Source organism: Oncorhynchus mykiss, chromosome 17 (genome assembly GCF_013265735.2).
Source record: "Oncorhynchus mykiss isolate Arlee chromosome 17, USDA_OmykA_1.1, whole genome shotgun sequence".
Lineage (NCBI taxonomy): Eukaryota > Metazoa > Chordata > Actinopteri > Salmoniformes > Salmonidae > Oncorhynchus > Oncorhynchus mykiss.
Window position 1 is genome coordinate 83,156,956 of NC_048581.1, and position 14,490 is coordinate 83,171,445.

Below are 14,490 nucleotides of genomic sequence, written 5' to 3' on the forward strand. Positions count from 1 at the left end.
AGTCACCCAGGTACATTTGGGCAAATCGTGAAGGAGACATTTACATTCACATTGCATTTTTCTGCAAGAATATTGTCAAATCTGTATACTTGGACTTTGATTTAGCTTTTCCAGTATTAGCAGCCATATAAGTTTAACATCTGCAAAACACCCAGTTTTCATAACTTCATAACTCTCCATATTCTTATAGTTTTGTCCAAAATGAAAAGGCTTGCTGTCGCACAAGGTTAGCAGCTACATTTTGCGACAGATACGGGGTTTCTCATAAAGCCCAGCTCATTGGCTATCTAGCTAGCTTAGTTTGCCACCGATTGGTGCTTATTTGACAAAGTACCGAAATGTGTTGTTTCTCTAAAATCTGCGATCGTGACACAATGCGCTGCATGATTTACAACTGTCCCGTTGACAGGATGCCTATCCCTAGTGAAGACATCAAAACGATGAAATAACACATATTGAATCATGCAGTAACCACAAAATTGTTAACAAGATGCAGCCCAGCCTCCCAGTGAGTGCAGTGGTTCCTCAGGACAGGCTAGAACCAGTATGAGAAGGGAGCTAACAAGATGCAGCGCAGACTCCCAGTGAGTGCAATGGTTCCTCAGGACAGAGTGTGCAAAGCTGTCATCAAGGCAAAGGGTGGCAACTTTGAAGAATCTCAAATATAAAATATATTTTGATTTGTTTAGCTCCCTTCTCATACTGGTTTTAGCCTGTCCTGAGGAACCACTGCACTCACTGGGAGTCTGGGCTGCATCACTGTTGAAACTGTTAATTACAGTTCGCAAAACAATGTCCATTAAAGGCTAGAACACTTTACAATGCAAGAAGATAACGGTAGCTTCCAGCTCTGTAGGCTACGTTTCCTTGCTATCTTACAGCTGAAGCTAACATCAATCCACTACCCTAGTACCCACTACCTTGTTTGTGATAATATGCAAACTATAATGCAAAATATTGCTGATTTCACCAAAAACATTATTATTTCACTTTATCTCCCCCACCTCTCATCTCTCCCAGTCAAGATTATCTTTGCTCGAGCCTCGAACTGAGTGTGTGTGTGAATGCACTTTTAAATAAGAAGAGATTGCTTCTTCTATGCAAATGTTGTAGATCAGTACAATAAAATATGTCTCAAATGGAAGGGAAACAGATTGTTTTTCATCTGTAGCCCCATGAAATCAGCCAAAACAAGCTCAATAACTCAGTGCATGCACACAATTCTATAGACAATGCATTCACCTGTATTTTAAATAGGCTAAATCTAGATGTACCATTCAAGTGGTTGTTATTATGTTATGTAGTTAGATCGTTTTAAAAAATATAGAAAATACAATTGTGACTTTATAACTGGTTTACTACTGCATACATTAATACATCTCAAATGTAATGATATTGAACTCAAAAGATCTGTCTGGATGAAGTGCCATTCTGTGACTTTGGCTAACAGGTCTTGTTTTTTTCTCTTGGTATCGCAGATCTTGATACTAAACTTGGTGTTGTGACAACACTACGTACCGCTATCAGCATTTTAGCTAGCACATAACAGTATGTGGCTATCTAGTCTATGTTTTATAAATGTGCAATGAGCATTAAAATGTATGTATATAAGGAATCATTCTCATTCTGAAATTGTCAAAAACCCTTTCCACCCCGGTCATAGACTGTTCTCTCTGCTACCGCATGGCAAGCGGTACCGGAGCGCCAAGTCTAGGACCAAAAGGCTTCTCAGCAGCTTTTGCCCTCAAGCCATAAGACTCCTGAATAGATAATCAAATGGCTACACAGACTATTTCCATTGTGTCCCACCACTCACTGTTCTTCAAACAGTGTGTATTCAAGGGTGTATTCATAACAGTTCAACTGTTCTATCTTGTTAGCAAGCAAATAGATCCAAATTGGCTAGACTTGAAATATAAAGATTAGCTGGCTACTCACTAGCCCTAACACATCCGACACTGCAAACACCACAGTGTATATATATCAGACATTCACTACAACACTGCAAACACGTCAATCAGTGGCGACCCGTCTTTCAGGGCAGTTGGTGCGAAAACCCATCTGTTTTGAGCCCCACCTATTAAAAAAAGGCATGTTTTGCATGTAATTCTGGCATTAATTCATGTCACATATCAATTTAGCAAACAATGAAGATTATCATTGAGTTAATAAAGCAGCATCCAAACTCATTCTTGAGTAAGCAGCTCCAAAATGCAGGTGTTTCAGCCTAGCTCAGTGCTTTCTGTGGTGGAGGGGCCGTGATTGGCTCAGGGTTCTGTCACTCATGGGTACACTACTTGACCGCAGAATCTACGGGAGAGATAGGTAGTTCAAGCCCCCTTGGGTAATGCTTTGATTGGACTGATCATGTCAACAACATACTTTCAACATTTTAGCTAGCAAACCAGTCTTTGGCATCATTAAAAGTGAAGACTGTTATTTTATCAAATAAATTCTCTAATTATTATTATGTGATTAAACAAATTATGTAAATGTAATTAACTAGGAAGTCAGGGCACCATGGAAAATCTTCAGATTAAAGTTATAATTTTCCGAATATAACTCTTCAGATATTTTAATATCTGATCAATTAGTCTTATGTTAATTATTTATTCTTTACCTCACGTCAGTCTCATTCAAACGTCATAAATTGTTGATTGTCTGCACAAACATAGCCTTTACTATGACTCATCCATACAACAATAGGCTTAATCATTTATTTACGAACTAACTAAATAATCACAGAAATGCATAAACAAACAAACAGTATATATGTTACTAACAAATGACAGGGAAGATTCCCTAGTGGGCTAAGCCGATATGACGGCTTGGTGGACAAAGGGAAGTGGGTGTGGACTGAGAAAGAGAGGGAGAGACAAAAGGGATCACTACACACAATTGATAATTATATTAATTGAAATGCTAATCCTTTGCACATGAACGCTCACTCATTCGGGAATAATTGCCATCAATAAATATTTACGCCCAGGTGTCGTGATCTTTTCTTTTGGAATCCGTTCTGTCTGCTGGAGAGTTCATCCGAGTCTCTCTTTCTGTTTTCCTGAAGATCAAAGTAATTCGTTACTTCAGAGTACCATTCAGAAATGTTCTCATAGAATAGATGTTTCGGCGGATGTCGGTATTCTAATCCCAGGTTTCCGTAATTTCTAGCTGCAGACTAGTAATTAGTATCCAAGATTTGCTCTTATTCTGTCGGGATCGATAGTCTCAGAGTTTAAAGATTTCCAGCACTGTAGCCAATGCTCCACGTGGTATGGTTAGGAATTCAATAACTATTCACAATCATAACTCACGCTGTGGGTTTGCTTAGTCTAAACTACTCACAATCACAGCTCACACTGTGGGTTTCCTTAGTCTAAACTACTCGCAATCACAGCTCACACTGTGGGTTTGCTCAGTTTTACTCAATCCTGTGCCACCTCAGTTTACAACGAGGTATGCATGGTCTGAAGAGGATTTTCTCAGGATGGGTTTTATTCGTAACAAAAGAAAAGGCCTGATCATGTCTGTGCTCCCGGGGCCAATGATTTAGTTAAACTTTAAAGGGAATACAATTCTCTCACATTAAAGTTTTAACATCACATCATTTCACAAACAGTTTCATCTTTACTCATTTATGTTATACAATAATTAGATACAAACCTTATAAGGCACCTGTATAAACAGAGTTATGGTAATGTGGCTGTATTGTCTTTCATGAGGTCACAAACATGAAACAAAACGGATCGGGTCGTAGCTGGCTTCTCCACTGACCGTTTACACATTTTCGAATACATGGATATTGTTCAATTCTCAAATTCTGTGATGCAGTAGAAGTTCCTTTGTTCTACTGTGAAACTCTCTCTAGAGAGAGAGTCTCCATCAGGAATTTACAACCTGAGATAACAGAACCTGGGTGTAGGAGATAGCGAGAGGGAAGCCACGATCTATACCCAGAAAGAGCCACGTCATGACACTAGCTAGCTAGATAAGCAGTCATCATCATGAATCACATCAACAATCTACTAGCAAATCCTTTTAAATCCTTGTCATATGAAGAGAAACAAGAGATAAAACATCTCTGCGCTCATCGGCCATAGGACATAAACAAGTCAGAAATCGCAAATTCAACAATGAATAGTTTGGAAGGGAGCAGTGGCAAACTACAAGCATTGCATTTCAGTATTTTGCAACCCCTCCCTGCTACTCAATGGAGAAGGTGTGTTTTCCAAGTCTGGGTTTAAGGATTTAAAACTTCTGTCTGAAAGGGTCACAAAACATGAGAATTTTGCATCACAGGTAGACAATGCAGGTAAACTGGGATTACTGGGGAAATTAAACATTGTGGCTCAGCTACACACCACACATAGACGAGCCATGGCCTTCACAACCAACAAACAAAGGAGAATAGGTATGTGTAGAATGAATTCCAGAATTATAGCATGCATTAAATAGTGTGGCAATTGTGAGACAGCACTACAGGGCCATGACGAGTCGGCCTACTCCTGCCTAGGCATTTTCAGGTGTATTTTTGAATCCGATGCGTGAAAGAGATTACAGGCTACAAAGCCATTCTGACGACCAACACCTTATTAAGTGTACATCATCATCGCGATCCAATTAAAATGCAGCACCATGGGCCAGAAAAGGTTGAATGCATTGGCCATGCTGTCGATCCAGCATGACGTCATCCAGAGAATGACAGACTTTGACGACAAAATAATTGAGAAGTTTGCCCACAAGGACCCCCACGCCACCATTCTGTTCAAGTGAGCACAGTACAACAATGGTGAGTCCAAAAATATGTCTGGTATGATGCATAAGTGGTGTAATATGCCAGGGAGATGTTAATACTGTAGCTAAGAAAGTAACACTATATGTATGTTATGTAAGAAGCTAAGTAGCCTAAAAATGTGGACCCTCTCCCCCTCAGAAGTTAGTCTACTGTTCTGACTTGGTGGTGCAGCCTATAGCCTGTTTTAGAGAAATGTCATCATCTAATATTGTAAGAGCTTTCATTGTCTGCTTATGTCTCCACGTTATTTACTACACAGTTCTGACTTGGTGGATAAGGAGAATACTATAAGAACAGCCCATGTTTTAATTTCTGCCGCTGTCCATTTAAATAGTGCTGAATGAGGCATATAGGCTCAGCTCGCTCATGTCTTGTGTCTTATCTGTTCATCGTTGCCTTAAGCCGTAGTTAGTTTGTATATCTTCATTTTCACATTGCTTATATTCACTGAGTATACAATCATTAGGAACACCTTCCTAATATTGAGTTGCATCCCCTTCTGCCCTCAGAACAGCCTCAATTCGTCGGAGCATGGACTCTACAAGGTGTCGAAAGCGTTCCACAGGGATGCTGGCCCATGTTGACGCCAATGCTTCCCACAGTATCAATTTGGTTGGATGTCCTTTGGGTGGTGGACCATTCTTGATACACACGGGAAACTGTTGAGCGTGAAAAACCCAACAGCGTTGCAGTTCTTGACACAAACCGGTGCGCCTGGCATCTACATCCATACACCGTTCAAAGGCACTTAAATCAAATAAAAAATCCCATTCACCCTCTGAATGGCACACATACACAATCCATGTCTCATTTGTCTCAAGGCTTAAAATCCTTCTTTAACCTGTCTCATTTACACTGATCGAAGTGGATTTAACAAGTGACATCAATAAGGGATCATAGACTTCACCTCGATTCACCTGGTCATATCATGGAAAGAGCATGTGTTCTTAATGTTTCATATATCCAGTGTAGGACTATCTCATTAGTATCTTATTCATAATTTGTGACCCGTTTCAGGAAGCTAGGTGTATGTCGCACTTCACTACTTCACAGGAGAGGCATTAGAACATATTTTTTTTAAATACATAAAAAAATGTTTTTTTTTCCAGACATGCCTTCAGGAATATGTGATCTTTCATGCGCCATAATAACAAACTTGTATTACATCTGTAAATACGAATACAATTGTTAAATTACAAGCCTAGTTGGTTTAGCCACGAAAAAGAGAGGAACCCTCCCGCTAACCATGATTGGCTGAGATAATGGATGGGCTGGACATGAGTTTGGATTGGTCTGCCGTGTAGCATGCTTCTGTCTATAATGTGAGCTGCTCAGTATGTGTAGATTGTCCTTTCTATAGCTGCGTTTTTGAAAGAAATAACGTTTGCCATCAAGAACTACAAACGTTTTGCTACTTTTCTCAACAACATTGACGCCCTGAATTTAACAGGTGCTACTTTCTGCTTTAGCTACCTGCAGATTCATACTACAGCTATGACAATGTTTGTATTGGTAGTAGTGTGAGTTGCGATTTTGCCAGTTCATTGTTTCGCTAGCTACTGTAGCTACATGTCTAAACAAAAGACTCCAGTTTTCCAGAAGATTACATGACCCATCAAGTTAGTCAAGTTAGTCATGGGTGTTTATGGCCATCTATTGTTTTTCATGAACATGTGTACATGTCTAGACAATAGTGACCCATCCACTTAGCTAGTTGTGCTGGGGGGGGGGGGGGGGGGGGGGCTATAGCATTTATTTAACATGACCCATCAATTTAGACAAGTATGTCTGGGTAAGAGTTATCTAAAAATTATTAAATATCTATGAAATATTTTTATCTGGACACTTTCTGTTTTTGATATTGTTACTATGCAAGTGACCATTTCACTGTACTGTTTACATCTTTATCAGAGACAGTAATGTGAAGAACAACATGACCTGCACCAAAGTCAGATTAGGATATAGGCCAAGGACTAGATAAAGTGTATTTTTACCTGGAGTTTTTCCCTTAATGTAGTCTACTACTTTTATCACTTTTAGTCTTGAAATCTTTGGTTGTTTACTACACTACTCATTCTGTTTAGCACGTGGCCTCACGTGTGAATCCTTAAAGAGATGGATGGGGCTAAGGCTTAAGAGGTTGTGAACAATGTTGAATTGGGTAGACAAAGAACATTCAATAGCACATTTTCTCAAAATTGGGGTTACAAGTTTATCAACTTTCAAAACAGAATTACTTTCCCATTGTTCCTCAACTGCAGTGTATGATATACCGGGTTCTACTTTTATCCCATCTTAAAAAAACACCATTTCAAATTTTGCTACATAGGACCATATCCAGCTGGTGGGTCACACTTTAGGCAATTCAATTATGCATTTAATAGTATTGTTTACTTTGTGTATTATAATTAGCTCATGCGTTTTTCTCCACAAGGAAGGGGATGCTATTTTGTTGGGTCTGTAACCATGCTTGCCAATGACAATCCAATTCAAACATTTATTTTTTAAACAGATGTTCAGTAATGGGCCAAATGTAATTCCATTTCATATTGCGATGGTGGTTTAGTTTGCTCAATGCACTGTCTCTGCACCGGTACATTGTCTATAAAACGTTTCTCTCTCTCTCTCTCTCTCGCTCTCTCTGTGTGTGTGTGGGCTCTCTCTCTCTCTCTCTATCTCTGTGTGTGTGGTGACTTTATGAAGAGTACAGTTAAGGCCTCAACATCTTGCTGATTTTGTCTTTACTAACATCTATCAGAATTTCTGTTGCTGTCCATTTCGAAAGTGCTGAACGAATAGGCCTACTTCGTCGCAGCTCATTTTCTTGCACTTGCTTATACTTAGAGCTAAGTGTTAAATACATGAAAACAAACATTATGAATTTACTGAACATCAATGTAATAATGTTTGTGTGTGGTTCTAAAGTCAAAACTCATGTCGGCATGTATTATTATTGAAGGAGAATGTGGTTGTTATCGAGTTACAACAATCCACAAGGAACCAGTAGAAACACATTTTATTTAAAGAAGTCAGACATCAGCTATGGTTTGTAAAATGGCAGTAAATGAGAGTGAGTGAAATGTTTTGCTGCCAGACGTGGCTCAGCTGATAACCAGGTGGAGCGGTGATAAGGATTCACTCCATGGTGCTGAAAGGAAAGCTCTGCTGCTGGGACAGCTGTATGTAGGCCCTAACAGTTTGTGGGCACCGTTTGTCACCGTTAAAGTACATTTAATGCATTGTTTATTGTTGTGTTGTGTAGTGGCTTCGCTGGCCTGCATCAATAAAAATTGGTTGAGTTTGACCCACCAAGAGACACTCACACTGTAAACACTCCACCACAACCACACAACCATGTAGTGAAGACCCCCAAGGGGTGGTCCTTACCTTGAAGAGCCGCAGTATGTTGGCCACCATGATGGACACAGAGCTGGACGATGCTCCAATGACTCCCACTACCCTCTCAGGCTTGGTGATGATGGGTGCTCCCCCGCCAAGACACTTGACGTCCGTCCCATCCTTCTCGATGAGGGCCTGGACGAAGGTAAGTGACTGCTCCAGGGCGTGGGTGTCCCGGGAACACGTGTCTAGAATGCGTGCTCCCAGCGTGATGTTGGGCAGCAGGGAATGGTCGTTGTTGATACGGTCTAGGGCGAACAGCATGGCCTCCAGACGATGGATCCCCTTCTCCTTCTTCAGCTCCCCACAGGCCTTGCCTTCGTTGCCCCTGGCGTGCACAGGGAACAGGCCTCCCAGGGAGATGTCTCCGTCGATGCGGATGGAGTTGAGGTGTGTGCCACCCGGGCCTTTGGGTTTGGCAGCCTGGGCGGTCATGAGAGAGCAGTAGAGTAGAAGTAAGAGCCTGATCAGGCTGCCTCTGTGACAGATCCTGTCTGTCCGATGCAAAGCACACCCCTGGAGCTGAGACACCATGACCACAGCCCAGACACGAATACTGACACACTCTAGAACCCAGCGGAATCAGGAACACAGAGAACACTACTTCATGTCATGGGGGTTAATCTTAATAATACTTTTCGAAGAGGTGGGCACAGAAGAGGTGATGTGTCTCGTTGCTTTGCTTTAAGTTTGGTTCTTCAAAGGATATATCCTCTTCTTTTCTTATCTTTTTATTTCCTTCTATTCTCCTCACTCCATGGTCTGACTAGTGTGGTGGGCAGCTACTCCTCTGCCCGCTGTTACTCACCACCCTGCCTATGGCGATCCCTCACAGGGGGCATTAAGAAGAGCAAAGGTGTATGATAAGCTCTTTTTCCCCCTCTCTCTCTCTCTCCCTCCTTCTCTTACTCTCTCCCTCCACGTCGATCAGGAGTTTTTAATCTCTCCCCTTCCCTTGGTGGTGGGGGGGTTAGTTGATTCGTGTCAGAGCCTTCAGGCCACTCGGCTCAATTCTCCGGGTTGCTGAGTGAATTCCTGCAAGATAAAGCAGAGGAGGAGCGATGAGAAACACCACACAGAATGAGAGGGGCTAGAGATGAGAGAAGGGATTTGTGTTGGTTTGAGCTTTTCACTGCTTTCTTTTTCTGTCAAAACTCCTTTTGCTGCAATCCTGTGTGGAATGATGAGACAAATTTTTTCTCTCACATGCTGTCTTTCACTCTCACATGCTCTCTCTCTCTATCTCTCTCTCTCTCTCCCTCCTCCCTCCCTACCTACCCACCCACCTCTCTATCTTGAATTTAAAAAGGGTTGCCATGGACTCCCAAGGTCGAAAGGCATGAAAGTTAGCTCCCACACGCCTCTTTTCAACATACTCAATAGGAAAACTAGCCTACTGTACTAATGTGCCTAGCATTGTTATGTTGCAACATTTTTTGTATGACGTGTATTCTCATGTCTTGATTACATGTACTATATCTCTTTCGGTTCTTACTGTCAGTACTTAAATCAGATATTTCCTCCATACAATTATGTTGCTTCTGTTGATTAGTTCTTAACCTCTTCCGACCGTTCCCGATCCAAAGATGACATTAAGGCAACATCGGACCAATATGTTAAGATGACACTAAGGCAACGTCAGACCAACATGTTAAGATGACGCTAAGGCAACATCAGACCAATATGTTGCGTCTTTTATAGAAATTCCACATTCCTCTTGACACCTCGTATCCCTTCTGTCAAATGACAGATCAGAGAGGAGGAAGATATTGGATGAATCATCACATTGGAGTCATCCCTATTGGAGTCCTCCTTTCCTATTCTTCCATCAGCACGTTTCCCACTCCTTTCTTTCCCACAAAGCTGTCATATCGGAGTCTGCACCTTGTACGGCATCAAACCATTGGGATGGTTTCTCTGAAGAGACTGTGAAATGGTAATTGCAATATTACTACAGGAGCAGAGCTGCTTTGATACAGGAGTAGGTAAGAGGAGAAATGTCCCCAGAAGAACTAGCTCTTCAAAGTTTAAACCCATATAGCGTGACTTGGTTCTTTAACTGTACACGCCCACATTCACTTGTGGGAAGATAGCCCAAATTGGATTAAATTCCATCTCTATGCCACTTATCATTTTCATATCATTTTAATGATATTGGTTTAACTTGACGTGAGTACTTTCACAAAAATCCTAGTCAAGCACAATGTAGAAGCAGTGTGTCATTGGAAAATCTGCCACGCAAAATCAAACATTGAGAGCTTTTTGATAGTCCAAGGCAATATCTATATGTGATGGGCGCCCATTAAAAAAGTATAATACTGAGGGAATTGGACACAATATACTGTTGCATAAGGAACATTATCACCAAAGGTGTAGCCCACCGATCTGCTGCACCATCCCCAAATCGAAGTCACAAATCCCATGCCTTCTTCAGTGCAGCAAATACAATAGGCTAGTGGCCATTCCTGAATAAGGGCTTTAGTTTTTGAGATCCCCCTACCTGAGGTAGAACAAAACACAACCATGGTTTTTCACATCTCTTATGTCTCCCCATTTATGAAATGTATGGTTGTGAAAAAATATTATACTGCAAAAGTGTGTCATGACTGTCCTGTGAGGATCAGAATGGGTCAGATCAGACTGGGGGTGATGGTAACCAGGCCTCTCTGTCTCCCACAGAGGGGGAGCTGCTGGATGATCGACCGTTTACACCCTGTCGTAAATTACAAGAGAGGGAGACATTCTCTCTTTACCCGCCAGTATTGGTTAACCTGTTGGATCTCTAGGGGCGCTATTTCATTTTTGGATAAAAAACTTTCCCGTTTTAAGCGCAATATTTTGTCACAAAAAGATGCTCGACTATGCATATTATTGACAGTTTTTGAAAGAAAACACTCTGAAGTTTCAGAATCTGCAAAGATATTGTCTGTAAGTGCCCCAGAACTCATTCTACAGGCGAAACCAAGATGAAACGTCAAACAGGAAATGAGCAGAATTTCTGAAGCTCTGTTTTCTAATGTCTCCTTATATGGCTGTGAATGCGACAGGAATAAGCTTAGACCTTCTGCCGTTTCCCCAAGATGTCGGCAGCATTGTGACGCATTTGTAGGCATATTATTGGAAGATTGACCATAAGAGACTACATTTTCCAAGTGTCCGCCTGGTGTCCTGCGTCGAAATTGGTGCGCAAAGCCAGCTGCAAGTTTTTTTCCATTTGATTGAGAGGAGAAACCATGCTTCCACGAACGATATATCATCGAAGAGATATGTGAAAAACACCTTGAGGATTGATTCTAAACCACGTTTGCCATGTTTTCAGTCGATATTATGGAGTTCATTTGGAAAAAAGTTCGCGTTTTGAGGACTGAATTTTCGGGGTTTTTTTGTAGCCAAATGTGATGTACAAAACGGAGCTATTTCTAATACACAAAGAATCTTTATGGAAAAAACTGAGCATTTGCTATCTAACTGAGAGTCTCCTCGTTGAAAACATCCGAAGTTCTTCAAAGGTAAATTATTTTATTTTAAGGATTTTATGTTTTTGTTGAAATGTTGCGTGCTGGATGCTAACACTAATGCTAGTGTTGTTTACAAAAGGCTAAGCTTGAGAGATGGCATATTTATTTCATTTCATTTGCGATTTTCATGAATAGTTAACGTTGCGTTATGGTAATGAGCTTGAGGCTGTAGTCACGATACCGGATCCGGGATGGGGAGATCAGAGAGAGAGAGAACCTCTTACTTCTACCCCCTCCTTTTTCGAACATTCTGTTAAAAATCGTGCAACTTTTCAGCGTCCTGCTACTCATGCCAGGAATATAGTATATGCATATGATTAGTATGTGTGGATAGAAAACACTCTGAAGTTTCTAAAACTGGTTAAATCACGGCTGTGACTATAACAGATTGTGTGTTTCATTGAAAAACGCAAGAAAAACTGCTCTCTGAAAGCTAAAAATAATTTCCATAAGTCACTTTCATGGGTTGTTAAAAGGGCACAAAATTTAATATCGACCTGCATGCAATTCATACAGATTCCACACGATGTCGCCATTGTCGTCATTTTCAATTGAGTTTTTTGTTGGAAAATCCAACTAACTGGATTCCGTTTCTTCCGGTCTCCACCAGGATGTTTTCAATATGCACATTGGCAGCCATTGATTTGCAGACGAGGAGCTATTGAATATACATCGCCCTGTAATCATTTTGATAGATTATAAACGTTTACTAATACCTAAAGTTGGATTACAAAAGTATTTCGAAGTGTTTTGTGAAAGTTTATCGTCGACTTTTTTAATTTAAAAAAATGACGCAGCGTTTAAAAACGATGTTTTTTTCTGAATGACACAGCTTCCATAGAAAGCTATTTTGGGTATATATGGACCGATTTAAACGAAAAAAAAGACCCAATAGTGATGTTTATGGGGCATATAGGAGTGCCAAGAAAGAAGCTCGTCAAAGGTAATGAATGTTTTATATTTTATTTCTGCGTTTTGTGTAGCGCCGGCTAAGCTATATCTTTGTTTACATCGCATTCAGGCATTTGGGGGTGTTGCATGCTATCAGATAATAGCTTCTCATGCTTTCGCCGAAAAGCATTTTAAAAATCTGACTTGTTGGCTAGGTTCACAACGAGTGTAGCTTTAATTCAATACCCTGCTTGTGAATTTTGATGCACGTTTGAGTTTTAACGAGTACATTTAGCATTTAGCGTAGCGCATTTGCATTTCCAGGTGTCTACTTGAGACATCTGCGTCTCAAGTAGAAGAAAGAAGTTAAGGAAACTGTCAAGTTTCCATCCAATATGTTGTGTATATAATATGAATATTTATGAACGTATGTGTGTTAAGATTGGAATGTGATTTTCGATTTCTAATGAGATGATAGTTTTTGGCATCCTTTGTACATTAAGTAGCCAAGCCTCAAGTGAGGTCAGAGAGCTTGTCCGCTTGCTCTAGACTACATGACAAGTCATTGAAGCCATGGACAAATAAGAAGAAGAACATTGTGACCTCTTGTGCACAATCAGAGCCTTACACTCAAGTCTGAGAGAAGGCCAACCAAAACTCTTTGTCGGAACCAAGAAGGCTTGTCCAACACGAAGGCATTTCACACGTAAATACATTCATGATTTCTTACTCCAAACGGGCAGCGATTTGTGTGCAAAGTATATGATTAATGTGTGAATAGTTATAGAATGTATCCACAATAAGTGTCCATCTATCTCTCTCTTTTTCCCCCTCTCCATCTCTGTGTTATAAGCCGTCATATTGTGTCAGTCCGCTACGGACCCTTGTCTGATGTAAAGGGCGTATTTTTATTTTGTGTTATTATTTAGTTAACTAGTTAATAAATGATTAAAACAATTAATATAGTACGGAATCATGAGCAAGGCTGGAATTTTTGCTGATCCAAGAAGGTTACGATTGTTCAGAATGATGATATGATAAGAGGTTACAATTCATATGTTGACTGTTTTATGGATGTTATAGGTAAAGACATTATAGAGTTTAATTTGGGAAATGGTAACTCTTTAACTTCTCTAGGGTAGGGGGCAGCATTTGGAATTTTGGATAAAAAGCATTCCCAAATGAAACTGCCTTCTACTCAGGCCCAGAAGATAGGATAGGCATATAATTAGTGGATTTGATTAGAAAACATTCTAATGTTTCCAAAACTGTTAAAATAATGTCTGTGAGTATAACAGAACTGATTTGGCAGGCGAAAACCTGAGAAAAATCCATTCAGGAAGTTACAGTATCCATTAACTTAGGACTCAAATTGCAGTTCCTATGCCTTCCACTAGATGTCAACAGTCTTTAGAATTTTTTTTCAGGTTTGTATTCTGAAAAATGAGGGAGTAAGAGCAGTCTGAATGAGTGGACCCTGCCGTGTCACAGACCTTTTTCATGTGCGCGACCGAGAGAGTGTCTTTCTTGTTTACCTTTTATATTGATGACGTTATTGTCCGGTGGAAATATCATCGATTATTTAGGCTAAAAACAACCTGAGGATTGAAAATAAACATTGTTTGAAATGTTTCTATGAACTTTACGGATACAATTTTGATTTTTTTTTTCTGCCTGCTGAGACTGCGTTTGAGCCTGTGGATTACTGAAAAAAACGCGCAAACAAAACAGAGGTTTTTGGATATAAAGAGAGACTTTATCGATAAAAAGGGAACATTTATTGAATAAATGAATGTCTTCTGAGTGCAATCATATGAAGATCATCAAATGTAAGTGATTCATTTTATCTCTATTACTGACTTGTGTAACTCTTCTACTTCGCTGGCT

General features: G+C 40.3%; 1 protein-coding gene across 1 annotated transcript in view; it reads right to left on the bottom strand.

Moving 5' to 3' along the window:
- Positions 1–14,490, bottom strand: part of LOC110494726 (metabotropic glutamate receptor 4-like) — a 279,682-nt gene that overhangs the window by 201,410 nt on the left and 63,782 nt on the right. The window contains exon 2 of the mRNA XM_021570042.2: positions 8,183–9,229. Within this exon, the coding sequence (XP_021425717.1) occupies positions 8,183–8,728 (546 nt within the window). The 5' untranslated portion in view covers positions 8,729–9,229. The remainder of the gene's footprint in view (positions 1–8,182; positions 9,230–14,490) is intronic.